The 25928-nt window shown below is 43.3% G+C and overlaps 1 protein-coding gene across 1 annotated transcript in view; it reads right to left on the bottom strand.

Moving 5' to 3' along the window:
* Positions 1-2293: 2293 nt before the first annotated feature.
* LOC308304946 (lymphocyte cytosolic protein 2-like) overlaps positions 2294-25928 on the bottom strand; it is a 36180-nt gene continuing 12545 nt past the window's right edge. The window contains exons 7-21 of the mRNA XM_080749570.1: positions 25355-25574; positions 24551-24642; positions 20160-20208; positions 19487-19552; positions 12609-12634; positions 12170-12180; positions 11944-12021; positions 11421-11445; positions 11304-11316; positions 10446-10566; positions 9808-9860; positions 8220-8320; positions 7175-7249; positions 6637-6786; positions 2294-5384 (exon numbers count right to left, since the gene is read on the bottom strand). Coding sequence (XP_080605696.1) covers positions 5229-5384; positions 6637-6786; positions 7175-7249; positions 8220-8320; positions 9808-9860; positions 10446-10566; positions 11304-11316; positions 11421-11445; positions 11944-12021; positions 12170-12180; positions 12609-12634; positions 19487-19552; positions 20160-20208; positions 24551-24642; positions 25355-25574 — 1236 coding nt within the window. The 3' untranslated portion in view covers positions 2294-5228. The remainder of the gene's footprint in view (positions 5385-6636; positions 6787-7174; positions 7250-8219; positions 8321-9807; positions 9861-10445; positions 10567-11303; positions 11317-11420; positions 11446-11943; positions 12022-12169; positions 12181-12608; positions 12635-19486; positions 19553-20159; positions 20209-24550; positions 24643-25354; positions 25575-25928) is intronic.

Below are 25928 nucleotides of genomic sequence, written 5' to 3'. Positions count from 1 at the left end.
CGAATGCCCGATGCTTACAAGCTGTACCTCGTTGTAAAGGTGAAGAATCAACGTGGTGATCAAACTTTTTCATGTGAAGGACCCCCAAAATGATACGGATCCCCATCTCAAAACATTTAGTTCCAGGGACCCCCCAGAAGCAAAATTTGAGTTACAGAAAAAATCACACATATCAAAGATTTGCACACATTTTCATGACTTTAAAAAAATAGCAGATCTACAAGCTCGCAGCGTGGCACTCGGTGCCACGACTCTTGTGACGCCCTTGCAGCCCACCCATCTGACTGCTGCCGTAAATACCTCTATCAGCTTTAAGTGGACAGATGGGTGGGCCGTGTGCATTTTAATAGAGCGTGTATATTTTAATGATCAATCATGCCATTGTGTTCCATATCACAGTGTGTTGTGGGCTTGTAGATCTGCTTTTTTATCAAGTTTAAATGGTTAATGCAGAATTAATGTTTAGAAATAGTAGGTTTTGGTTCAGCATCAATCGTCACCACGTTAAAAATAACAATAAGACACGTGAGGGAATTGGTATCTATTTCAGTGACTTTGATTATCATGAATTCATTAATGAATTGATTCAATTCATTAATGAATTGACAATCATTACTGTGATGAATGTTCTAGATGTATATAATGTTTTTATATGATGAAAGATGATAATAATGACAGAGACTTGAAAATGTACATTAATATGACATTATTGTAATTACAAAGCTGTGAGTTGAGATGTTTTAGAAAGGAACCCTGTCCTGTTAAAATGTTAACGATTAGTTCTTAACTCAACTGAGGCTACAGGATGTGCCCATATATGGCTCTCCTTGTCAGCCAATAGGATTCTTCTTACAGCGGATTTGTATTGGTCACGCATTGTGTTGCCTTATCAATAAAGTTTTTAAAAATGCAGTCACTGGGTTTATTTCATGGGCACGCACGTACACGCACGCACAGGGAGAGAGAGAGAGAGAGAGAGAGAGAGAGAGAGAGAGAGAGAGAGAGAGAGAGAGAGAGAATTGCTTGTCAAATATCAGACAGGTGTCATTATAAAGCCATGTTTGAATGCGGAATTATAAATACAAAATAAGCTCCTTGAAATAACACTGTCCATGGTCCTGAAGTAACAACACTGTCCATGGTCCTGAAGTAACAACACTGTCCATGGTCCTGAAGTAACAACACTGTCCATGGTCCTGAAGTAACAACACTGTCCATGGTCCTGAAGTAACAACACTGTCCATGGTTCTGAAATTACACTATCCATTGTCTCCTGAAGTAACAACACTGTCTGTGGTCCTGAAATTACACTGCATCTATGGTACTGAAGTAACAACACAATAAGTGGGGCCGTTTTTGCTATTTTTCAAAAAACAAACAACACTGAATAATAAATAACTAAATGAATAAAATAAACGATACATTAATTAATTAATAATGAATAACGCTGGGAAAAGTGACAATCTACAACTTGAACACATGCATTGCCACCAGTGTTGGGCAAGTTACTTTGAAAGCGTAACTTGTACAGTTACAAGTAACTCACCAGGGCAGTAACTTGATCAAGTTAAAGTTATACCCCTGGAGAAATGTAACTTATAAAGTTTCAAGTTACATAGAAAAAGTAACTTGAGTAACTTGAGTTACTTTTTTTTCAGCGTTAAATTGAGAATGAAACAAAATATAATATCCTACAAAAAAAAGTCACATGCCAGCAGAAATATGCCTCTCAACTGAGTTTTGTTTTATTTCAAAAAGATTTACATTTTCTTTAGTGAACATCTGTGATCCTAAAATAAAGTTAAAAAAATAAGAAAATGATGATCTGTTGACGACATTTGATCGTCAATCTAAACAAAACTTAAATGTAAAATTATAACTTCGCCTGTAACTTCTTGTAACTTGTAACCAAAAATGACCCAAAAAGTATCTCAGTTACTTGACGAGTTACAGAAATATGAATGTAACTCAGTTACCAGCAAGTTACAGCAAAATGTAACTTGGTTACGTAACTCAGTTACATGTAACTTTAACTTCTCCAACACTGATTGCCACACATGAGCTGATATAGAGAACTCTCCTCTAGTTATTACAATAGACTTCATAATCACATGAGCTGATATAGAGAACTCTCCTCTAGTTATTACAATAGACTTCATAATCAAATGGATCTTGTCAGAACAGACACACATAGAAACAAAGCTCTTCATCTACGTTTTATTGACGATTTACAGTAAGCAGCTCTTAGACAGGAGGAGAAATAACTTTAAAAACCTCTAACGCAGGGGTCTTCAACAGGGGGTCCTCCAAATCTTTGAGTGATAGAAACTTTTTTTTCTTTTTCTTTAAACACTTGAACCCTATAGCATCCATATTCTGGGAACTTTAGCCAATAATAGCAGACAATAATAGCAGACTCACAACGCCTCGTGCTGCGAGGCGTTGTGAGCTTGTAGATCTGCTATTTTTGGCAAAGAGCTTTGGCATAGAGGAGAAAAAGAGCAGACTAAGTACAGAGTGAAAGGTCAAGTTTATTAAGTATTGACGGTTCAAGTGGTTAAATATCTGAAAACACAAATTGACATGAATCCAAAATACACTGATGATTGTGCTGTCAAACGATTAAACTATATGGAATCTATGAACAGGTTGCGGGGGTCCCTGCTTCATCTCTCTCTCAACTAAAGGGTCCTTGGCCTGAAAACGTTAAAGCAGCTTGAAGAGTACAGAGCAAACATCCACAGGTAAATATGAAACATCTTTGTTTAATACAAGCTTACGCAAGACAGAGTAAAAGGAGAGCAGAGCTATACTTGGTTTTACATTAAAATAACATGTTAAATACAGATGTCAGAGAATCGTTTCATTAAAAAAATTAAAATATTTCAATTACAGTAAAACTCTTCATTCCAGTTTCTATTCATATATTCGTCGCATTACGACGCGTTGTGAGCTTGCAGGCCTCTAGGGGTTCAATAGCTCAGGTCCGTAGCGTTAGTGGAGTTCTCCCTAACGCTATGTTCCTCTAAGACCCGTCGTCTGGTACGAAAATAACAAAAACTGTTTCGCCCCTCACCAAACCAAAGGTATCAGAAGACAGTTGAAAGCTTGCTCTACTTAGTGGACGCGGTCTGAGCCCCCCACCAGAGAGGATCAGGGACAAAGAGGTGGAGTTAGCTGGTTTAGCAGACAGTTTGAGGAGCCAATGGAGTTAGCCAGTTTTGTGAGAAGCACTTTTTAATACTTTCCATTGGTTCAATATTTGTTTTAAAACAACACACAGAACAGAGTGCTGAAATACGAGGCTGTGCACCAGGAGGACCATAGGCATGATTTTTTTTCGTAACGGCTATCTGGCAAGCCCCACCCTGATTGGCCTGCAGCAGTCCAAGGCACTACAGTCCCTTTGAGCTGCATTGTCGCTATGTCTACATGTTATCTTTTAGACAACCCAACTCTACCCCTAACCCTAAACCTAACCTCCATGGGGTGTAGCCAAAAAAAGTGACGCGACCAGGATACGAACCCGGGCCGCTTGGATTGGAATCCTAGAGACCAATCCACTAAGCCATGGAAGCAGGTGCTGGGAATGGCATTCTGTCTGTATTAGTAGGGGAGGAAAAGCCTCCCGTAGGGGAGGGGCCTCGCGAGGCTGCCACTCAAATGATGCCTGGCCAATCACAGCGCGTCTTTTCCGGGACTTGCCAGATTGCCGTTACATTTAGATATCACGCGGACCACTGCAGCAGGTCTTTACTAGGCGCTGGGGATGAAGCCAACGTGGAAACAAGGAAAACACTGCAGTTCTCATCGATGGCCCAGAAGGTGTCGCTATTTCCCCCCCTCCTGCTGCTTGCAGAAGACGTTCCATGCCATTAAATGAGCATTTGACATTACACTTGATTTTATTACCTTCAGTAAACATTGTCATAAATACGTTACGCTTTCCTTCGCTAGTTTAATCCCTTTAAGACCTATAGTTCGTACACTTTCAAGATTTTCCCGAAATCTTCCGAAATAGCAGATGTTCAAGATGGCAGCTTTCGTGACGCGCTGTGAGCCAGTATATCTGCTGTTGTTGAAATTCCAACTAAATATAATAATAATAATAATATTAGTCTTATTTCAAACTTCTGCCTTTAGTACATTATGGTCCAATTTTAAAGATAACGTTGGGTATGCTTCTACTGGTTTGTGATGCATTCATTAATTCATGTGAATGGTATTGTATTTTGGCCTGTTTTCCTCTATATTTCACATGAATACTTTTGAACCTTTGATAATGTTTTGGGGTTCATTTCCTGCAAGTACATTTTACAGCAAAACAAAATCTGAGTAAGTGGCTCTCAAAGTGGGGTATGGCCGTACGGGGACCCCCAGGGGGCCTGGAGGGGGTCCCAAGGGGTCCCTAACTAAATGACCGTGGGTTAGGAACCAGTACATGAGTCCATTTGTTAACTCTCAGATTTAATGGGTGTTTGAGAACCAGTGATGCAATCAATATGACTTGTTTTGGGTGACAGGTGATATCTGGTTTGATCTGGTTTGATCCGGTTTGATCTGGTTGAACGTGAGTTGATGTGGTTTGATTAGGTTGGCTGTGGTTGGCACTGGTGTAAAGTAACTAAGTACATTTACTTAAGTACTGTGCTTAAGTACACTTCTGAGTTATTTGTACTTTACTTGAGTATTTACAATTTCCAATACTTTTACTTCTACTCCACTACATCTCGGATCCAAATATTGTATTTTTACTCCACTACAATTATTTGAAAACTTTAGTTACTAGTTACTTTGCAGATATAAATTATAATAATATTATAAAACAAACATAAACCACTTTAGCCCTATTTTATACCTTGGCTATTTGAAAATAGCCGGCAGATGTGCTATTTTCAAACATTTTGTACTTTAAGCACATTTTGATGCCAATACTTTCGTACTTTTACTCAAGTACCGTTTGAATTCTGTACTTTTACTTGTAGTATTTCTATATTTCAGTATTGATACTTTTACTTAAGTATAAACATTGAGTACTTTTTACACCACTGTTGGTTGGATGTCATCAGGTCCAGGTTGGATGTGGTTGGATGCGGTTGGGTGCGGTTTGAGGCAGCTGGATGTAGACGGGTGTGGTTGGATGTATTTGGGTGTGGTCAGGCCAAGGTTGGGTGTGGTTGGGTGTGGTCAGGTCCAGGTTGGATGCGGTTGGATGTGGTTGGATGCGGTCAGGTCCAGGTGTTGACGGTGTCAGTGACACAGTGACCAGCAGGGTGACTCAGCATGCACTGGCTCTGGTGACCGGTACCTCGATCCTTTGCATTGATGAGCAGCAAGGCATTCTGGGAGTAATGCCTGATGATGTCACTCACTGAAGCAAAGGTCTACAGGCACGCACACGCACACGCGCACACACACACACACACACACACACACACACACACACACACACACACACACACACACACACAGAGAAAGGAGGAGATACATGAAGTGCATACAAAGTAGCTTAAAGGTAACGTAAGTGATTGAATTTAATTCAAACCGGTAATGGCCTTATCATAGTGTAGTCTTTTAAGGTCATAAAACTACAACATTACGTCATTAGCTGCGGTGAAGAGCCATCACCACGGACCCCGACATCTCTCCTCTGTTTTTACCTTCAGACATCTCCCCATCACCCTGTTCACTGATTGGTCAATCTTGACCAATCAGTGTTCCCCCTGGTTTCAGAGGCACAGAGGCGCGGTGATAGGACTTCACCGTGAGTCTGTGACTATGATGGACATCACATTGTTAGGTGATAGCTTATCACCTAAAGGTTGAGGTGATAGCTCTTCACCTCAGACTCTGATAGGGGCTTAAGACTCCCTAATCGGGAGATAAGCGACCATCAGGTCGCATACACAAACTTTAGAAGGCAAAGGGTAGCCAATCAGGAGGGAATATGGGAAATGGGACAGATCCATGTTGATGACATGACTTTAGAGTTAGACACTTTATGTATGTATATATATATATATATATATATATATATATATATATTATTATTATTATTTTTACTTAATTGCTCTGTATGGTTGATTCTCCTGTATTGTTGATTCTTCTTTCTTGTTTGTTTTTGTCGCTCGGCTGTACACAACAGTCCTTTACTTTTTTTCTTACTGTCCTGTAACCTTAACTGCTGTACCTTCTGGGTGACTTAATTTCCCCCTTGCGATAATAAAGGTATCTATCTATCTATCTATCTATCTTTAGATATAATGTGTACCGCTTTGTGTGATTTTATGCCCAAATCTGTAGGAGCAGTGTCCAAAGATGATTAACTTAATGTGAAACATTGTTTTCTCACTCAACTGTAAACAAACCAACATAAAGTTTAAGTGTATAGAGGGTATCTGCACATTTCTAAAGTGACAATTTAAGGACTTTTTAATAACTCTAAAATGACAAATTAAACATTGTCCAAATTGTCAAATATATAGAGGCAGAAATTGTGAAAATAGCCGATTGTGAGCATGTAGAATAGATCTGCTATTTTCACAATAGAAAGTATTTTTCTTTTCAACTTCGACTTTCGACTTTCTCTGGTGGGAGTCGACTTGTGTAATGAAGTGGACTGAGTGGACTGCGTACCTCGTGCACTTTGAGGCCAGTGCCCAGCAGGAAGCTGTCCCCGTGTCGTCTGACCTGGATGTTAAACACCCTGCTCTGGTACAACACCATGAGGGTGTAGGGCTGCACCGCAGGCTGCTTGCTGCTGTCCCTCACCACGTAGGCCCCGTCCTGCACAGACACACGCACACGCACACGCACACACACACACGCACACACACACACACACACGCACACACACACACACACACACACACACACACACACACACACACACACACACACACACGCACACACACACACACACACACACACACACACAGGAAAACAAACAAACAAACACAGAAACAGAAACACGCACAGATGGAGGCATTGATGAACGTACTTTTGCTGCATTTGAAATTGATTCCTGAAAAGTAAAAGTTTTGATGTTTCCACCCGAAAGAAACGATGTCCACGTGTGTGTGTGTGTGTGTGTGTGTGTGTGTGTGTGTGTGTGTGTGTGTGTGTGTGTGTGTGTGTGTGTGTGTGTGTGTGTGTGTGTGTGTGTGTCTCTAACCTTGTTGACTTGTTTCAAACAGCTCTCTGCTTCACCTCTGGTCACTTTCCCCACATACCAGCGGGGGTCCAACTCCTACGGGAGCGTTTAGAACAGTCATTAAGCAGATGCTCTTTATACTGAGAGAAACTTTGGGGGGAAAAATGTTTCACGATTCTGTCCCTAATCCCTATCTGGACATAACTTGTGTGGCGATACGTCGGCTCAAGCGGACTTTGCAACGTTCGGCACTGCGACTCACTCGCCTGTGCTCTCTCGGCGGTGACTCCCGTGGCTCAAGTGCGCTTGAAACGCCGCAACTCTGTAGTTTTAACTGATTTTTTTTTGGGTCGGACCGTCAAAAACACTAATTCCTGGAGTGTGAAAAGTCACTTGTGCCTTATTTGCCCCCCCTTTGAGTGGATGACAAATGCTTTCTCCGTTTTGATGGGTGTTTGGTGTGTGTGTGTGTGTCTGTCTGTCTGTCTAGTCTGCACAACAGTTGGGGGGGGGGGGGGGGGGTCCCTGCTTCATCTTCCTCTCCCAGCTAAGGGGTCCTTGTCCCTGTAAGCCAGGGGTTCCCAAACTTTTTTGGCTATAAATATTCTTTTAATCCGAGGCACCCCTACATTAGAATTTTCACTCCCAGCACCTTATATTTATAGCATATCGTCGTTGTCGGGTGGAAACCTTGTATGTCCAAGACCATTCGTTTTGTATTTATCATCTATAAAATGTACTAAACTAGTGAAAACAGTGCTTGTAGATCGGCTGTTTTCACTAGTTTTGTGCGACAGTCTTGTATGATGAAGCAGGGCTTTGCTTTACCAAAAGACGTACACATTTGAAACTTGGAGATACGAGGTTTATGCACGACAGTGATGATATTTTAGTGACTATGTTGTGAGGAAAACGTTGAGTTAATAGCCATTTTGGTTAGAACTGACTGGAAATAAAGTGTCCAAATAAATTCCAAATATTATCAAATGATCTCGCGGCACCCCTGGACTGCCGTCACGGCACCCCAGGGTGCCCCGTCACCCCCTGCTGTAAGCTACAGTGTTACCTGTGTGCTGTGAGGCTCTTCTGTGGGGGAGGGCAGGGAGGTGGGGGGGGAGGGGCGGGGGGAGGGCGGGGCCACCGTCGACCGGCTCCTCTGAATCATCACTGCAACACACAACCACACACACAAAGTACACACTGTCAACTACACACACAAAGTACACACTGTGAACTACACACAATCCCATGAGCCATGGTGGATAAAGTACTTAAATAAAAGTATCAATACTGCAATATAGAAATACTCCGTCCAGAATTCTAAATGTACTTGAGTAAAAGTATGAAAATGAAAGTATCAAAATGTACTTAAAGTACCAAAGTAGTACTGAAAATAGCATGCGACGTGTTGTGAGCTTATAGATCGTCTATTTTCAAATAGCCTATAGGTATAAATTAGGACTAAAGTGGTTTGTAAAGTATGTTTTATAATACCGGTATTATAATTTATATCTGAAAAGTAACTTGTAACTAAAGCTTTCAAATAAATGTAGTGGAGTAAAAGTACAATATTTGGATCCGAGATGTAGTGAAGTAGAAGTAAAAGTATTGGAAAATGGGAAATAGTCAAGTAAAGTAGGCCTGGAAATAACTCAAAATTGTACTTAGTTACTTTACACCACTGCATGTTTCAGATAGTACCAAGAGAAGAGAAAAGATGTGTTCAAATGTTTTCATTTACTGCTTTCTATAGATTTAGCGATTTTACAGATTCTTATTTGAGTGGGTGGGGGCATGTGTAGTTGCGTACAAGTGGTTAAGTACAGTATGTCTTTTTAGACACAACAAGCCAGCGATAAAGCTTCCAATAAGTCATAATATCACTTGATAGTCTGCAGGGCTTCTTGGGAATGTGGGAGGTGACCTGACCAGAGGATATATCCCTACACAGTAGGGGTGTAACGATATAGTAACTGAATCGAAAAATCGATTTTAATTAGCAAATATCAATATCGTTTGCAAAAGCAAAATATCGTACCGTTTTGGCTTTGTATCGTATCGGTTTAAAATGTGGTAATCTGTATCGAATCGTTTTGTATGGAAACTATTTGTGCCTTGTATTTGGCAATTTTAAGAGGGAAAATGAAAAAGAGGGGTCTAATTACCTTTACATTCCATATAGCTACTCTTGGTCTATCGATAAATGTGTGTTCATGTCAAGGTGGGTTTGTCCATACGTGTTGTAATATAATGTCCATGTATTTGCTAGATAATCACAAAGTTTACTTCCATAATAATAGATTTACACAGATTTAATTTCTTTGCTAAATAATGACTATATCGATTTTAATTGAATCATTGAATCGAATCGTATCGCCATGAATGAACCCATATCGTCCATGTATGGTATTGTTAACCATGTATCGTGATGCGTATCGTATCGATGTTAGAATGTATCGTTACGCCCCTACTACACAGTGTAGCCTACAGCGTAGTGGTCAGCGAGTCAGCGGTCACCTCCCACTTTCCCAGGATGCCCTGTGGACTTTCACATGATATTGTGACCTATTTGGAGCTACTAGGCCTACATTAAATATTAATAAAGAAACCTCCGGCTGATTATCCACTGGTACACATGCGTCTCTTTCTCTTACCAGACTGGAGTCTTTGAGGAAGAGATTCAGCAGCTGGTAGACTGGAAGGAAGACTGTAAACACACACGCACGCACGCACGCACGCACACACGCACACACGCACACACACACACACACACACACACACACACACACATTTTAAATACTTTATTTGGTTCCACAAATTACATTTCATAAACAGGGAAACAAATATATCAGGGTTAATCAATACTGAGCACTTGTGCTCAGTATTGTGTGTGTGTGTGTGTGTGTGTGTGTGTGTGTGTGTGTGTGTGTGTGTGTGTGTGTGTGTGTGTGTGTGTGTGTGTGTGTGTGTGTGTGTACCTGTCAGCGTTGCTGGGTGGGGGTCCAGGGTGTGTATGTGTGTGTGTACCTGTCAGCGTTGCGGGGTGGGGGTCCAGGGTGTGTGTGTGTGTACCTGTCAGCGTTGCGGGGTGGGGGTCCAGGGTGTGTGTGTGTGTGTGTATATATGTGTGTGTACCTGTCAGCGTTGCGGGGTGGGGGTCCAGGGTGTGTATGTGTGTGTGTACCTGTCAGCGTTGCGGGGTGGGGGTCCAGGGTGTGTGTGTGTGTACCTGTCAGCGTTGCGGGGTGGGGGTCCAGGGTGTGTGTGTGTGTGTGTATATATGTGTGTGTACCTGTCAGCGTTGCGGGGTGGGGGTCCAGGCAGCCCATAGAGCCCAGACAGCCCAGGGCGGGGGGGCAGCTCCTTGTTGTGGGCGGCGATAAGAGGGAAGGTGTGATGTTTGGGAGGCATGTCTGATGAGGACACATTTACATATCATTTACATATCATTTACATATCATTTACATATTCAGTCATGTTGTAACACTGCTACAAGTCAAATGCAATTGTTCATTTGGCTAAAGAGGTGGTGCCATAGTTGTGTATTTTTTCTGTGTTGTATGCGTCTAGTTAACATTACTCTAATAATATGCAACTATGTCTTCCCTGTGTATTTTTGGTTACTCCCTGAAAGCTGAAACCTCTGAGTCAAAAGGCCCAGCTGAAATACATCATAATATCATCCCCTCCCCTTTTACCACACACCAACACTGTGGGTGTGGCTAATCAGCTGGGTCACCACCCACCTGACCAACCAGGCATACTTAATGAACTGGTGGGTGTGGCCACATAAAACATAATTTTAACTCTTTCTGTGGACTTTTTTGGAATAAATCTTCCTCCTAGTTCAATCCTAATACCTGATGATTATGTTGTAGGGGGAAAACAATATAATGGCACAATGTCTTTAAGATGCTGATAGCTGAATTACTGTTGTTGAAAACACTTGAATATTGAAACATATAGCCAGAGACAGACAGACAGACAGACAGACAGACAGACAGGCAGACAGGCAGACAGGCAGACAGGCAGACAGACAGACAGACAGACAGACAGACAGACAGACAGACAGACAGGCAGACAGGCAGGCAGGCAGGCAGACAGACAGACAGACAGACAGACAGACAGACAGACAGACAGACAGACTTACCTTCCTGTTGCGTCTGTGTGGGAGATAACAAACACACGATTAATAAGTATGACATCATCGTGACATCATCATAGCATCATCGTGACGCAGTCACATTCTGTCCAATCAGAGACTTACCTCCATCCTGGCCTCAGGAACAAACCTGAAACGGAAAACAACGCCAGAGTTAATTAACCTTTGACCTGCGCTACATGTTCGGTTAATATTCATGTTAATAACGTTTTCAATCTACAAGCAAAAAATAGCTGATCTACAAGCTCACAACGCCTCGCAGCGCGAGGCGTTGAGAGCTTGTAGATCGGCTATTGTTTGGCGAATAGGTTTGGCGTAGAGGTAAATAAAAGATCAGACCAAGTACAGAGTGAAAGGTCGAATTTACGATTTAAATGGTGAAATGTCTGAAAACACACATATAATGACTCCAACATATGACCGTGCTGTCAAACAAGTCGATGAAAATTGTGTCTGCAACACAATTTTATGTAATTGGGGGTCCCAGCTTTATCTCCCTCTCAGCTAAGGGGTCCTTGGCCTGAAGACCCCTGATCTAAAGTATACAATAATAATTATATGTTAATATTTGTGTCCCAGTATGTTTCTCCTCTATGTGGAGGTGAATAAAGAGTGAAAACGTGCTGACCTGTCAGGCGTCCTGACAGAGGAGTTACTCCTGCTCACTGAGGAGGAGGAGGAGGAGGGGAGAGGAGACACTGGAGCTCTGGAAGAGAGGAGAGCAGGACGGTAGGAGAGGGAGGGGTGTGTGTGTGTGTGTGTGTGTGTGTGTGTGTGTGTGTGTGTGTGCGCGTGCGCGTGCGTGCGTGCGTGCGTGCGTGCGTGCGTGCGTGTGTGTGTGTGTGGCAGCCTACCTCCATGAATGCTGAAACAGAAACAGAGGTAAAGTTAAGGAGTGGTCTGTTCTATTGTTGGTTTGTTTGTTTGTTTAGAACAAGCATACTGTACGAAACAGGAACACAAAACAAGTACAAAACAAGAGCAAAGTATACCTAAAATTAAACTAATCTTTAATTGATTTGTTCTGTTGGTTCTGAAGCAGAAACATGATACTCACTAGACATAGAGAATCATTGTTTTCTTAAAAAAGAAAAATAATCGTCAGTTTTTTATGTGCGAAGAAAACGTGTCTGTGTGCAAAGCCCTATGGTGTGAAGTGAGCAATAAAGGTAAACTTCTTATTTCATGAACATTTAAAACTGCACCGCTCAGCTCCCAGTACAACACTATCAGACTGTGGTTGATTAAATAAAAGCGTTGTTTTACTGTATCATACATAATATTTATACTCACTCTCTCAGCTGCGTTGAACTGCGGACCTGCAGAGCAAAATACAATTACATATTAATACATTGTACAGACGGACGGACGGACAGGCAGGCAGACAGCAGAGGCGTCAATTGGGTATGGCAAGGTATGGCCGCTGCCATACCTTGGTTACAGGGGGGAAAAAATAAATGTACTTCTTAAAATAAGTTCATCATGCGTGTTGCTAAGGTATGGCAACATGACTGGTGTCTTGCACGCGTGCAAAGACACCAGTCATTCGTCGTCGAACTGTCAATCTGGCAAATGAATGATTGTCATTCGCTGTGGGAGATGTGGGCGTCTCATTAAAGGAGTAGTTCACCCCCAAAATGACTTTTTTTTCTATTGATTAGTTACGCCATGGAGACTTGAGTTCAATAATATTTCTAGTTACAAACATGTGATAACAATAAATTTACCCCCTGTTCTGTTACAGTTTTATTTCATGTTTTTGTTTTGTTTAAAAAAGATGTGAATTCATTGCTTTCTTTGCTGGCTACTGTCTCTTTAAGAAACTGTTGAATCTTGGGTAACAGTTTGGTCATGTGACACAGGTCATGTGACTTCTTTCAGGAAGTGCACCAGTTTTCATTCATTGCAAACACTGTCATGGCACATGGGAGGACAGCTAAAAGCTCCTGTGTGTATCTGCAACATCTGCATTATTATTCCCCCTACCGTAGCATCGTTGGTATGTATTGACTGCCTGGGTTCTAGTCTATGATTGCAGTTCATTATTTGTTGTATGGAAGAACGTTTTTGGTGAAGTTTATTCTAAAAGGCCTGTCTAATATGTTTGGTCTAATTCCCACCTGGGATTACCTACAGTAACACCTGAGTTTGTTGTTTTCTTCAGAAAGGACTGTTTGCACAATATGTATTCTTTATGGTATACAACAACAGTGACATGTGATGAGACATTTATGTTTTGTACTTCTGACAGTAGAATGCAGGCATTAGTAGCCTTTGTCTGATGTTTGTGTAATGAGCAATGCATATGTAAATGTTACACTAGTCATATAATCTCCCTACCTGCTGTAATGGTTTTACTCACCTGTGATTATTATCTCATTGCATTTTAGCAGAACTGTCTGTTATATTGGGCATTGGGTTACAGTGCATGAGTAATTTGATTTATATGCAATATGTTTACAGTAGCATATTTTGATTATTGCCTTTGTCTATTTGCAGTTTTACCCTTCTTTACTGTTAATAAACCTGTGGACAAAGAGAAGACGTCTCCAGAGTCTTAATGGAGAGAAGGTGTTTACGCTTACTGCCAAGTTATCCCAGCTACATAACGAGGGCGGCACAGTAAAACAACGGCTTCGGGAAGCAGAAGATAAGGCAGCTCCTGCAACTACAGACACTGCTACTACGTCACAGCACCAAGTGAAGCTAACGACAGCCACAGTAGTGTCTACAGGTAGCCCCTTTCCACAAACACTATGACATCAAAGGGTTCATCACGCAAAATGAAGACCTGCAGTTCAGGCTCATCGAGTAGTTCATCCACAGCTGCTGCTGCTGCTAAGGCCCGAGCAAAAGCGGAAGCAGCTAGAGTACGCCTCCAATTCGCAGGAAAAGAATCAGAAATGAAAATAGAGAAATCTAAAATGGAGGCTTCGATGGAAATGTTGGCTCTGGAAAAAGAGACTGCTGCTCTCACTGCCGAAGCAGAGGTCCTAGAAGCAGCTGCTGGCGCAGAAAGTCCACATCGTTGCAGCCTTGACCCTGACTCCACTCCGCATGACACCGCACAGCGTGTCAGAGAATATGTCATTGATCAGGTTGAACAGCAAATTGTACAGTCATTACCAGGAATGCATCAACCCTCGGAATATGACACACAAATGCAACAAGGTGATCTGGAAATAGCGTCCCCTTCCCAAATCCCACATCTCAACACAGAGAGTAACCAGGCCAACACTGATGGACCTACAGTCATGAACAGGGCATCAGCTCAGCAGTCTGAGCACAATCAACGTGAAGAGACCACTCTCCCCTCAAGAAATATCCAGGATCATCATCGCACACGTGTAGCAACGAACAGAAATCAGAGCCCCTCACGCCCCTCCATGCCCAACTTCACACCTCAAAACCAACATCATCGCCCCTCCGTACCCAACAGAACATTCCACTATGTCCATCATGACCAGAGTCCCTCACGCCCCTCTGAGCCCAACAACACTCCACAAAATCCCCACCATGACCAATCAGGCATGACAGACTTTGTCAGGTTTTTCGCCCGCCGTGAGCTTGTCACCACGGGTTTGACCCAATTCAACGACCAACCACAGAGCTACAGAGCTTGGCAACGGTCATTTCGGAATGCTATCAGAGGCCTAGACTTGACGTCCAGCGAGGAGACGGACATGCTAGTCAAGTGGCTTGGAAAAGAGTCAGCGGAACATGCTAAACGGATCAGAGCCGTCCATATTAACTACCCAGATCTAGGACTCACGAGAATATGGAATAGACTGGAGACATGTTATGGTGCACCTGAAATAATAGAGGATGCACTCTTTCAACGTGTAAACAATTTCCCAAAAATCTCCAACCGAGACTACTCAAAACTCCACGAGTTCAGCGATCTCCTTATGGAACTAGAGGCGGCAAAGGAAGATGGAGACCTTCCAGGCCTTCAGTACCTAGACACATCACGAGGAGTAAATCCATTGGCGCAAAAGTTGCCCTTTAACCTGCAAGAAACGTGGCTGTCATATGGGTCCAACTACAAACTAAGGCACAACGTCTCATTCCCTCCATTTGAAGTTTTTGTCGACTTCGTAAGTGAACAAGCGAGGATCAGGAACGATCCAAGTTTTAACTTCATCTACCAAGCGGATGTCCCTTCAAAAGCAGACAGGGCCCCTTGGAATAATAGACAAGTCTCAGTACACAAGACAGACATACGTCCTACGTCCCCAGTTGCCTCAGACAGACAACCTGAGGATTCGGATAGAGAGTGCCCCATCCATAGAAAGCCCCACCTACTCCGCAAGTGTCGGGCTTTCCGTGAAAAATCTCTGGAGGAACGAAAAGCATTCCTGAGGGAGAACAGGATTTGCTATAAATGTTGCACATCTACACAGCACATGGCTAAGAGCTGTAGTTACACAACGCCATGTGAGGAGTGTGGGAGTGAGGGGCATGTGTCTGCCCTTCACCCTGGACCAGCACCTTGGACCCAAGAGTCAAGCACCCCATCAGAACACGGCGGGGAGCTAGACACTGCGCCATCTACTGAAGTCACAGCTAGCTGCACCCAAGTCTGGGATAGTGATCAAAGCAACAGATCATGCTCTAAGATCTGTCTCGTTAAGATCTATCCTTTCAGTGATCGTAACAGAGCTGTGAAGGCCTACGCGATCATTGACGAGCATAGTAATAGATCTTTAGCTCGTTCTGAGCTATTCGACGCCTTTAATATCCAAGGCCCCACTTACCCATATTCTCTCCGAACCTGCTCTGGAGTGACAGAGATCAGGGGGAGAATAGCATCAGGCTGTCAAATGGAATCATCGGATGGAGAATTCGGCATTCCCCTACCAACCCTCTTGGAATGCAATGACATCCCTAACTGCAGATCGGAGATTCCCACACCCGATGTTGCATCTTACCACCCTCACCTGAGGTCAGTAGCCCACCTCATCCCCCCTCTCGACCCTAATGCTCAGATCATGCTTCTCCTCGGGCGAGATGTCCTCAGTGTCCATAAAGTGCGCCAACAGCTGGACGGCCCTGACGGCGCCCCCTACGGACAGAAACTTGACCTGGGATGGGTGATAGTTGGTAATGTCTGCAGGGAAGCTGTTCACGACCCCAACACAGTGATGGCATTCTACACCAGAATTCAACCAGCCACCATGTCAACCAAAAGCATCCTGGAAGGATACCATCCAGTCAACCCTAATACAGGCAGCATGAGTCAGGCAGCCTCACCCTCAAAGGCTCAGCTCATTCTCAACAACGTGGTCCGCCACACCACCAAGTACACCTCAGCTATCAACACTGCCTCTACATCAAGCAAACCAGCCAAGCCGGAGGTAAAGACAGCTCCCACCCCAAAACTCAACATGTCATCGCTGGGAAGCAGCACCAGCGAGAGCAGCAGAGCTACAGTTGCTAACACGCATCCAGCCTCTACCTCTTCAGCAGTTAGAACCAACGGCGACACTCGTCCCAAAGACAACCAAACTGCAACAAAATTCCTTGGCACCTCCAGCTGTGCTACTACCACAACCACCAGTACCCTCACCAGAAACAGAGCTCTGTCACTGCTGAGCAAGAGCATCACTACAAGTCAGAAGGCCCCGGCCATCAACGGTCACACTACGGCCAAACCAGTCAAACAGCAGCAACGGCTGCTCTCTTCACTGCAGCGAATCAGGACCTCCAATGCATCGGCAGTCTCACAGTCATACTGCAAGGATGACGCCTGCAGGGAAGGCAAGGCAGGCTCTGTCAAGAACATTCACGACTTCAAGGACATCGAGAGATATGCTAAGTGGAAGTCAAGGTCACCAGGAAAGGTGGCACTAAGGACAGTCCTCCTCCCCCCAACAGGAAGCCATAATAACAGACCTTGGGTAGTGGCGTTTTAATCACGCCAGGCGGGGAGTGTTCTGTTACAGTTTTATTTCATGTTTTTGTTTTGTTTAAAAAAGATGTGAATTCATTGCTTTCTTTGCTGGCTACTGTCTCTTTAAGAAACTGTTGAATCTTGGGTAACAGTTTGGTCATGTGACACAGGTCATGTGACTTCTTTCAGGAAGTGCACCAGTTTTCATTCATTGCAAACACTGTCATGGCACATGGGAGGACAGCTAAAAGCTCCTGTGTGTATCTGCAACATCTGCATTATTATTCCCCCTACCGTAGCATCGTTGGTATGTATTGACTGCCTGGGTTCTAGTCTATGATTGCAGTTCATTATTTGTTGTATGGAAGAACGTTTTTGGTGAAGTTTATTCTAAAAGGCCTGTCTAATATGTTTGGTCTAATTCCCACCTGGGATTACCTACAGTAACACCTGAGTTTGTTGTTTTCTTCAGAAAGGACTGTTTGCACAATATGTATTCTTTATGGTATACAACAACAGTGACATGTGATGAGACATTTATGTTTTGTACTTCTGACAGTAGAATGCAGGCATTAGTAGCCTTTGTCTGATGTTTGTGTAATGAGCAATGCATATGTAAATGTTACACTAGTCATATAATCTCCCTACCTGCTGTAATGGTTTTACTCACCTGTGATTATTATCTCATTGCATTTTAGCAGAACTGTCTGTTATATTGGGCATTGGGTTACAGTGCATGAGTAATTTGATTTATATGCAATATGTTTACAGTAGCATATTTTGATTATTGCCTTTGTCTATTTGCAGTTTTACCCTTCTTTACTGTTAATAAACCTGTGGACAAAGAGAAGACGTCTCCAGAGTCTTAATGGAGAGAAGGTGTTTACGCTTACTGCCAAGTTATCCCAGCTACATAACGAGGGCGGCACACCCCCATTCGTTCCGGATGGGGACCCGTGTCGAAACGGGTCCCCATCCGGAATCAATGGGGGTAAATTTACTCGAATCAAATTGTTGTCTGTGACAAAAAACTAAAAATATAGTCTCCATGGCGTGACTAATCAATAGAAAAAAAGTCATTTTGGGGGTGAACTACTCCTTTAAGCACGAAGGATAGCTTATAACAGTAAACAGACAGGTTTTGACAGCTGCTTAATATGAATAAAATAACTACTTTACAACTGTCGGTTCTTTTTCGCTGGACATACAACTGGACATACAACTGGACATAAAGCTGCAGTGGGTCAGCCTGTGTGACGCACGGCAGCCTGCAGGCAGCCTGTTGTGTGTGACTCACTGTGAGAGTGACAGAACTTTCTCCCAAATAGGTAAGAAATACATCATACTACCAGTAAGGCTCCCTAATCGGGAGATAAGCGACCGTAGGTCACTTATCTCCACAAATAGGGCAAAAATGTGTTTTGCCAAAATCTTCCTGATCCATGTTGATGACATGAGTGTAGACATGCTGTGTAGTGATTTTCGTGATTTTAGGGCAAAATCTGTAGGAGCAGTGTCCAAAAATGTGTTTTTAAAAATCGGCCTGGAGGAGGCGCTATATGGGACAGATTCATGTTGATGGGATGAGTGTAGACATACTGTGTACCGATTTGCGTGATTTTAGGGCGAAAATTGTAGGAGCAGTGTTCAAAAATGTGTTTTGCAAGAATCGGCCTCATGGTGGCGCTAGAAGAGGGCCATGTGAGAAATGAGGGGTGGGGTCTCCGCGCCGGCAAGGCGGACGAATAGGTACCGGCCCCGGCTGTCCCGGTCGCTCCTAGCCGGAGTTACGGCATTTTATGTGAGCTGCAGTGTAGGGGGTCCTCCACTGGGGGCGCCACCACTTTTGCATCCGTTCTGGAGCACCAGGAGTCGGTGGTCCCCGGGAATTCCCCGTGAGCAGCCCCGTTGGGGTGGTCATTTGGTCATGTTTGCGCATGTGGTCATTTTTTACATCTGGGGGTCCCCCAGGGACCTGGGGGTCCCTGGAGCTCCGGGGGTCCTTGGAGGTTGTAGTTTGGCAGCCAAGGAACGTGTGTGCAAAATTTGGCATGGATCGGGGCAACGGTTGCGGAGATATAAGCAGGGAAAAAGTGTGACGTGTGAGGTGTGACAGACAGACTGACAGACAGACGGAGGGACGGACTGAGTTACACTTTGTGGTGGTTTTGATAGTAAAGTGCGACCTACGGTCGCAATTAAGCCTAAAATGGTTCTGCCGCCGTGCAGAACCGTTTTTAACAATTTTTAACCGTAGAAAATGTGTAAAATAGATTACCTAGACCAGGTAGAGGAGCAGGCTGGGCTCTGGTAGGTTTCTTGTCTCGGAGCACAGGAGGAGGAGCTGATGAAAGAATGATCAGAAATACAACCTGATTAACATGAACCTGTTTAGAGCTGAGGCCTGTTCTAAAAGATGCCTGCTAAGTCCTGACCTACGTTTTATGAAAAACCTCAAATATTCATAAAAAAAAGGAAAAAGATTATGTTGCTAATCTTGCTATATACTGTACATAGCAACAACTGCCCCAAAGGGGTTCCCGTCTTGAGAGGTGAACTTTAAAGGGATATTTCTAAAAAAAAACGTGTAATTTTATCGTCTAATCAGGCTTTTATGAACACCCTGAACAGTTTTTAATTAGCTTGATTCAATATTTAGATATTTTATGTAAACGTTATCAGGCCCTCCAGGCCCAGGGCCTCTCCCCATACACACCCATTGTAACTTCAAACTAAATTTTAACCATGATAGATTCATTAAAAACACCCATTATTTTTTTCTGGTGACAGGATTGGATTACAATGTCCATGATATTCAGCCTTACAACCCAGATAACAACACTCTTAATGCTTACAAAAAATTGCTGGCAAAAAAGTCTCGGCCCGAATACAAAAAGTGTGTTGCCTATCGCAACCACACTAATAATAACAATATAAATACATTCTCTCACCCTTCACTGGATTGACTGGAAACCTTCCTTCAGGTGATGTTTCCCCTGCCTATCAACACACACACGCACGCACTCACACTCACACACACACACACACACACACACACACACACACACAGACACACACACACACACACACACACACACACACACACACACACACACACACACACACACACACACACACACACACACACACACACACACACACACACACACACACACACACACACACACACACACACACACACACACACACACACACTAGTTCAGTTATGCTTCATGCACTGCAGCTGGCTCCAAATTGTCATTCTCACTCTGCTAGAGTCCCTCTGCTGTTTTGACCACCAGGGGGCAGAAGAACTCTATTCAACCAGAGGCGTTAGAAAGGTCTACTGTATGTCTAGACTAATAAATGATCCAGGAACCTTTTGAGAGCCATATGGGAGTGTATGCCCTTTACAAGTCTGTAACTCTGAGAGTGTACAACATGGAACCAAATGGACGCTTTGGGCTGAGGGTCCATTTGGCTCCATTTGTACACTCTCAGTTTACAGATGCCTGACAGGCCTGGCAACAGATCTCACGGGTGTCCTAATGTTCACCGGTGCTCCATCTGGTCAGAGTGTTTACTGGGACAAAGAAAGGCAGATAACAAGGTCGATTTTCTCCTCTGTGAAAAAAGCATTTTTTGTGTCAGAATGTTGGGACGACTGTTGTGGCTTGGGGTGATTGGGTCTAACATTTAGTTGAGTGACCATGGATCTAAAGAATCGTTCAGAGCGTTCACGTTCACTCTCCCATTGGAATAAATAGACTCCAAGCTGCTTCTGGTCTCCTAAAATAGCAGTGCAGGGGTTGACACACTAAGGTCTCAGAGGCACTTGCCCATCTGGCAAGTACAGGTCATGTTTTACTTGCCCAAAGGTCATGCCCGAAAAGTTAATTGTCCATTATAAAATGATGATAGGTAAGATTTGAATTACTGCTCAATTTAACAGTTGATACAACGCTGAAGAAGACCGAAGGGTCGAAACTAGAGATGTGACCGAATATTCGGCACCGAATATTTTCGGCCGAATAGTGCCAAAAAACGCATATTCTGTTTCGGTTCGGTTTGATTTTACAGCCGAATAATTATTACCGAATAGTACCGAATACCAAATACCGAATATTACCGAATACTGAATACCGAATACTACCGAATACTACCGAATAATAATGTATAGGATATTCAATATATATATGTTACAGGATGTTTGGGTAACGCAGGACGTTCATTGTAAGAGCGCTTGTTTTGTCGTTCACCACACACTAATCACCACCAGGTGGCGACGACAGCCATTCACTCGCATTCACTAGTGAAGGCGCTGACGTCACTCGTTTGCGACTGTATTTACTAGCCTAGCCTAGCCTAGCCTAGCCTAGCCTAGCCTAGCTTAGCCATTAGCTCCATTGTAGTCACTTGGACAGGGTGTTTATCGTGGGCTTGCCCAGGCCTTACGGCCTGGGCATAAATATAACTATTGCATTCACCACGGCTTCGTAACTCGCGCGGCGCTCCGCCGGCCGCGCGGCCCTGGCCCGCTCTTCGCGGCCACTCGCACCTGCGGTGCTCGGGGGCGAAGAGCAGGACCAAGGTCCGCTGGCCTGCGCGCCGCTTGCAATGTCGTGGACAATCGAGCGGGCGCGGCTCCGCCTGGAGGATGTTGCTGTGGGCGACCGCTTGTTCCGCCCCGTGCTGCACACCGAGTGCTCCGTTTCTCGACCGTCCTGTTTCTCTAACAAACCGTGACATATATATATATATATATATTTTTTTTTAATAACAATAATTACATTGATATTTCTTTATGATGCAATAATTCAACTATATGGGATGTTAATATTTTGAGACATAATTTGTCTTTTATTACAAATTTACTACACAATAGTAAATAAATAATTCTACACAAAAATAAATATGTTATGTGTGCATTCAAAAGTGAGAAATAAATGTTTTATGGAACCATATGGTGATTATTATTTAAGTTAGGTTTTGCCATAATCATGTCTTTTGCCATAATCAGGTAGCTTTACAACAAAGGTACAGCAATGGTGCAAAAAATTTGTAATACAAAATAAATGATATACATGTATTATTCGGCTATTCGGTATTCGGTTTTCGGCCAAATGTTTCCAATATTCGGTATTCGGTTTCGGCCAAGAATTTTGCTTTCGGCACATCCCTAGTCGAAACGCGTCCGTTGCTTCTGTCCATCGGAGGTAATTAAATAAAATCATGTGAAAAGGAGATTCCTTGTTAAAAAAAGAAAGAAAAGGAGATTCCTTGTTAAAAAAAGAAAGAAAAGGAGATTCCTTGAGTGCTGGCGACTACTTCTTTGTCTTATGCTATTTTGAGCCGTGCACCAAAAAGCCTTCATCTAACTTGGAGTGTTGCAGGCTTTCTGCAGAGCTAGAGGGGGCTTTAGCCCCCCCTGGTGAAGGCTTAGCACCCCTTAAGCCCCCCCACCCTACACACCCAATTGTGATGAAAAATATTTATGCAATACATAAATTAAATATACTGTATATGAATATGTGAAAGACAATTGATTGACTTATATGTAAACCATACTATAAAACCGTACTTTTTATGCTAGAAAGCATCTTCAGCCTCACAAAAACCCTATTCCATCACCTACAGTACTCAGATTTGGAGCTCGAAACTGCCAATGATCTGATCTGTTCCATTATCCATACTCTTAGCGAGAGAATCTCGTTTGTCATATTAGTACTATATTCATTATTGTTTGTTGTCAAAATGAATTAGCCCCCGCTCTAAAAAAGCCAGCTCCCCCATAGCCCCCCCAGTCTCAATTCTCTGGAGCCGCCGCTGCTTTCTCTGCTCAATTTAACACCTATTTATTTACTTTCTGGGACTTTGCGATAATAAAAATGTCCTCAATACTTACAAATCGAAATACCAAATACCTACCTAGCTATGATTGAATATGTCTATGATTTCACACTTGTTATTTTACATTGTTAAGTGTAGCAACAGTAAAAACAGCACATTATAGTAGGGCATTCACGAATAGCGATTTTTTTATATTCAAATTATTCGACCGCAAAGTATTAGAATAGTATAGTCGAATATTCAACAGGACTGTCAAATATTGACATGCTCACGTTGTGAGCATGTAGATCGTCTATTTTCACAATGTTTGCCTCTTGCTTACTTAATATTTGACAGTCCTGTTGCGAGGCGTTGTGAGCATGTAGATCTGCTATTTTCACATTTATCTGTGGAACCGAGTCACATTAAATGTAATAACTACAATTCCAAGTGCTTGTCAGGGTGGGGGGTCCCCAGTTCAAATATGTTTATTTTGGGGGTCACGGCCTAAAAAGGTTTGAGAAGCCCTGGTATAGAGCATTAACAAATTCATCCACCAGGGGCATTGACAACTCATTCTTATGACTTCCTATCTAGCCAAGCTTTATAAACTATACATTAAAAAAAAAAAAAAAAAGGCGAATATTCGACTTCGGTGAACAACGTCGAATAGTGACTTTGATATTCGAATATTCTAATATTTGGTGAATGCCCTACATTATAGGTGATCAGAGGTCTTATTGTACATTCCACAGACCAGAAGACGGAGCCTGCTGGCCACGATTAGCTGTTTATATCTTCTGTTGTTTATAGAGGGTTGTTGCGTCCCCTCTCAAATGAGCACTTGACCGGTCAGGCAACCTGAAAGCAAACTTCACCTGCCCGAAGGTTTTATGTACCTGCCAGGGGCAAGGTGGGCAAGCCTTAGTGTCAATGGCCGAGTTTCCCAAAGCTATTTTAGCCCATCGTAGCTCACGCATGGTTGTAGAGACCATCACGTTCCCGGGTTTACATGGGTTCGGGCAGAGCGACTTATTTAGCCCCCTACTAACTACACCATCATTCAGATTTCACAAAGTGCTTAATAAAGTCTCACACCTGTCTGAATACGGTACGGCTTTCTATAATTACCCGTATCCTCCGTGTTCTTTAATAAGAAGCCTTTTTATCCGATCGTGTTCTGTTTTCCAATGTATTTCCTGGCGTTCCCCATGCGCACCAACCCCATTGAGATAAACAGACAGTGATTGGATAAAAAGGCTTCTGTGAGACTTTATTAAGCATTTTGTTTGTGAAATCTGAATGATGGTGTAGTTGTAGGGGGCTAAATAAGTCACTCTGCCTGAACCCATGTAAACACGGGAACATGATGATCGGGGCTTGGTCTCTACGACCATCCAGATGCGGGTTCCGCGGCCAAATACATATCAACTTTGGGGTCCTTTTGGCCCAAAAAAGATTGAGAAGCAGCTCTCCTAAAGGGAAGGGGCAGTAAGATGGTAGGCCTACTCACCGGGCGGGAGGGGGGAGGAAGGGCAGGCCCGGAAGGGCGGGGCGTAACGGGGGGAAGTCCTCCTCTGCTTCTGTTTACACTGTTTCTGTTATCTACACACACACACACACACACACACACACACACACACACACACACACACACACACACACACACACACACACACACACACACACACACACACACACACACACACACACACACACACACACACACACACACGTTATTTAGCATTCAGTATGACGCTATCACGCTAAAATCTACATGTTAAAAAGGCAGCATTGTGTTCTTTTAAGGAAATCAATTCAACGCAACTCCAATTCATTATTAGTAATTAATACGTAGACCTACCGGTATATGTACCATTTAAAGTAGTACTGCATTCCGTATTCCATCCATATGTACTCAAATGTTAAATGTTTATAATCTAACAGTACAACAGTCTGCCATGGATCCATAATTATAAAAGAATTCATAAGCCTTAAAGACAGGACACAAAATAGGCAATACGATTGTCTGTCGTGTCTATCGAAATTCATGCAGTTTTAACTTAACCCATTCAGGCCGGGAACACATTTTGCTGTTTGGGAGGGGCTTACAGTACATGTACAGTATGTAGCAACATATTTGTTTTGTAGGCTAATTTCTGATTTAGCCTTATTCTATAGGTTAAGTTTCCATTGTCCAATGTGTGGCCCTTCACTCACTTTATCAAAGTCAGTGTGGCCCCCTGGAAAGAGATGTTGCCCCCCCCTGAAGTAACGATGCGTGATAATAATGCGTGGTTAAATATCATAGTATTACCAATGTACTCCCCGGCGGGCAGGGGGTGGGAGGGGAAGATCTTCTGGGCCAGGTTGTCGGCCGCCTCGGACGGCGGGGGCTCGTAGTCGTTGTCGTTGTCGTCGTCGGCGAAGTCTCCTCCTCCTCCTCCCCCGTCGTCCGTGGGGTCCTCGTAGTCGCCCACGCTGCCCTCCCCGTCGTCCCCGTCTGGCTCCTCGTAGTCGTCATCACTCACCTCATCCTGTCAGGGACGAGCAGAGAATTTCAGCCAGGCATTAGTCTCGCGTGGCCAGACTGTTGCCTCCGCGATTTGCAAATGCTCCCGGCATACAGCATGGGGCACGGAAATAGAAACGATGAGTGCGAGATAAAGCGGATGTGATGCAACCGCTCCCTTGGTGCAGTAGCAATAACAAGTCCTACTGGAAGCGTTATGTCTCCTTTCAATATTTTTGGGTGTTTTATTTCGTCTTTCTCTGGTGTTGTTGGTGTTACTTCCATGATGTTTTCAAATGTTTTCTTAAACTATACACCCATAACAAGAATATGACGCTCGACTCACTCTTTCTGTGCTAGTGTGCTTCTGTTATGTTTC

This window comes from Nannobrachium achirus (assembly GCF_963921795.1).
Source record: "Nannobrachium achirus genome assembly, chromosome: 19".
In the NCBI taxonomy this organism is placed as follows: Eukaryota; Metazoa; Chordata; class Actinopteri; order Myctophiformes; family Myctophidae; genus Nannobrachium; species Nannobrachium achirus.
The sequence above is the reverse complement of the archived record's forward strand: the minus strand, read 5'-3'. Positions and strand labels throughout refer to the sequence as shown.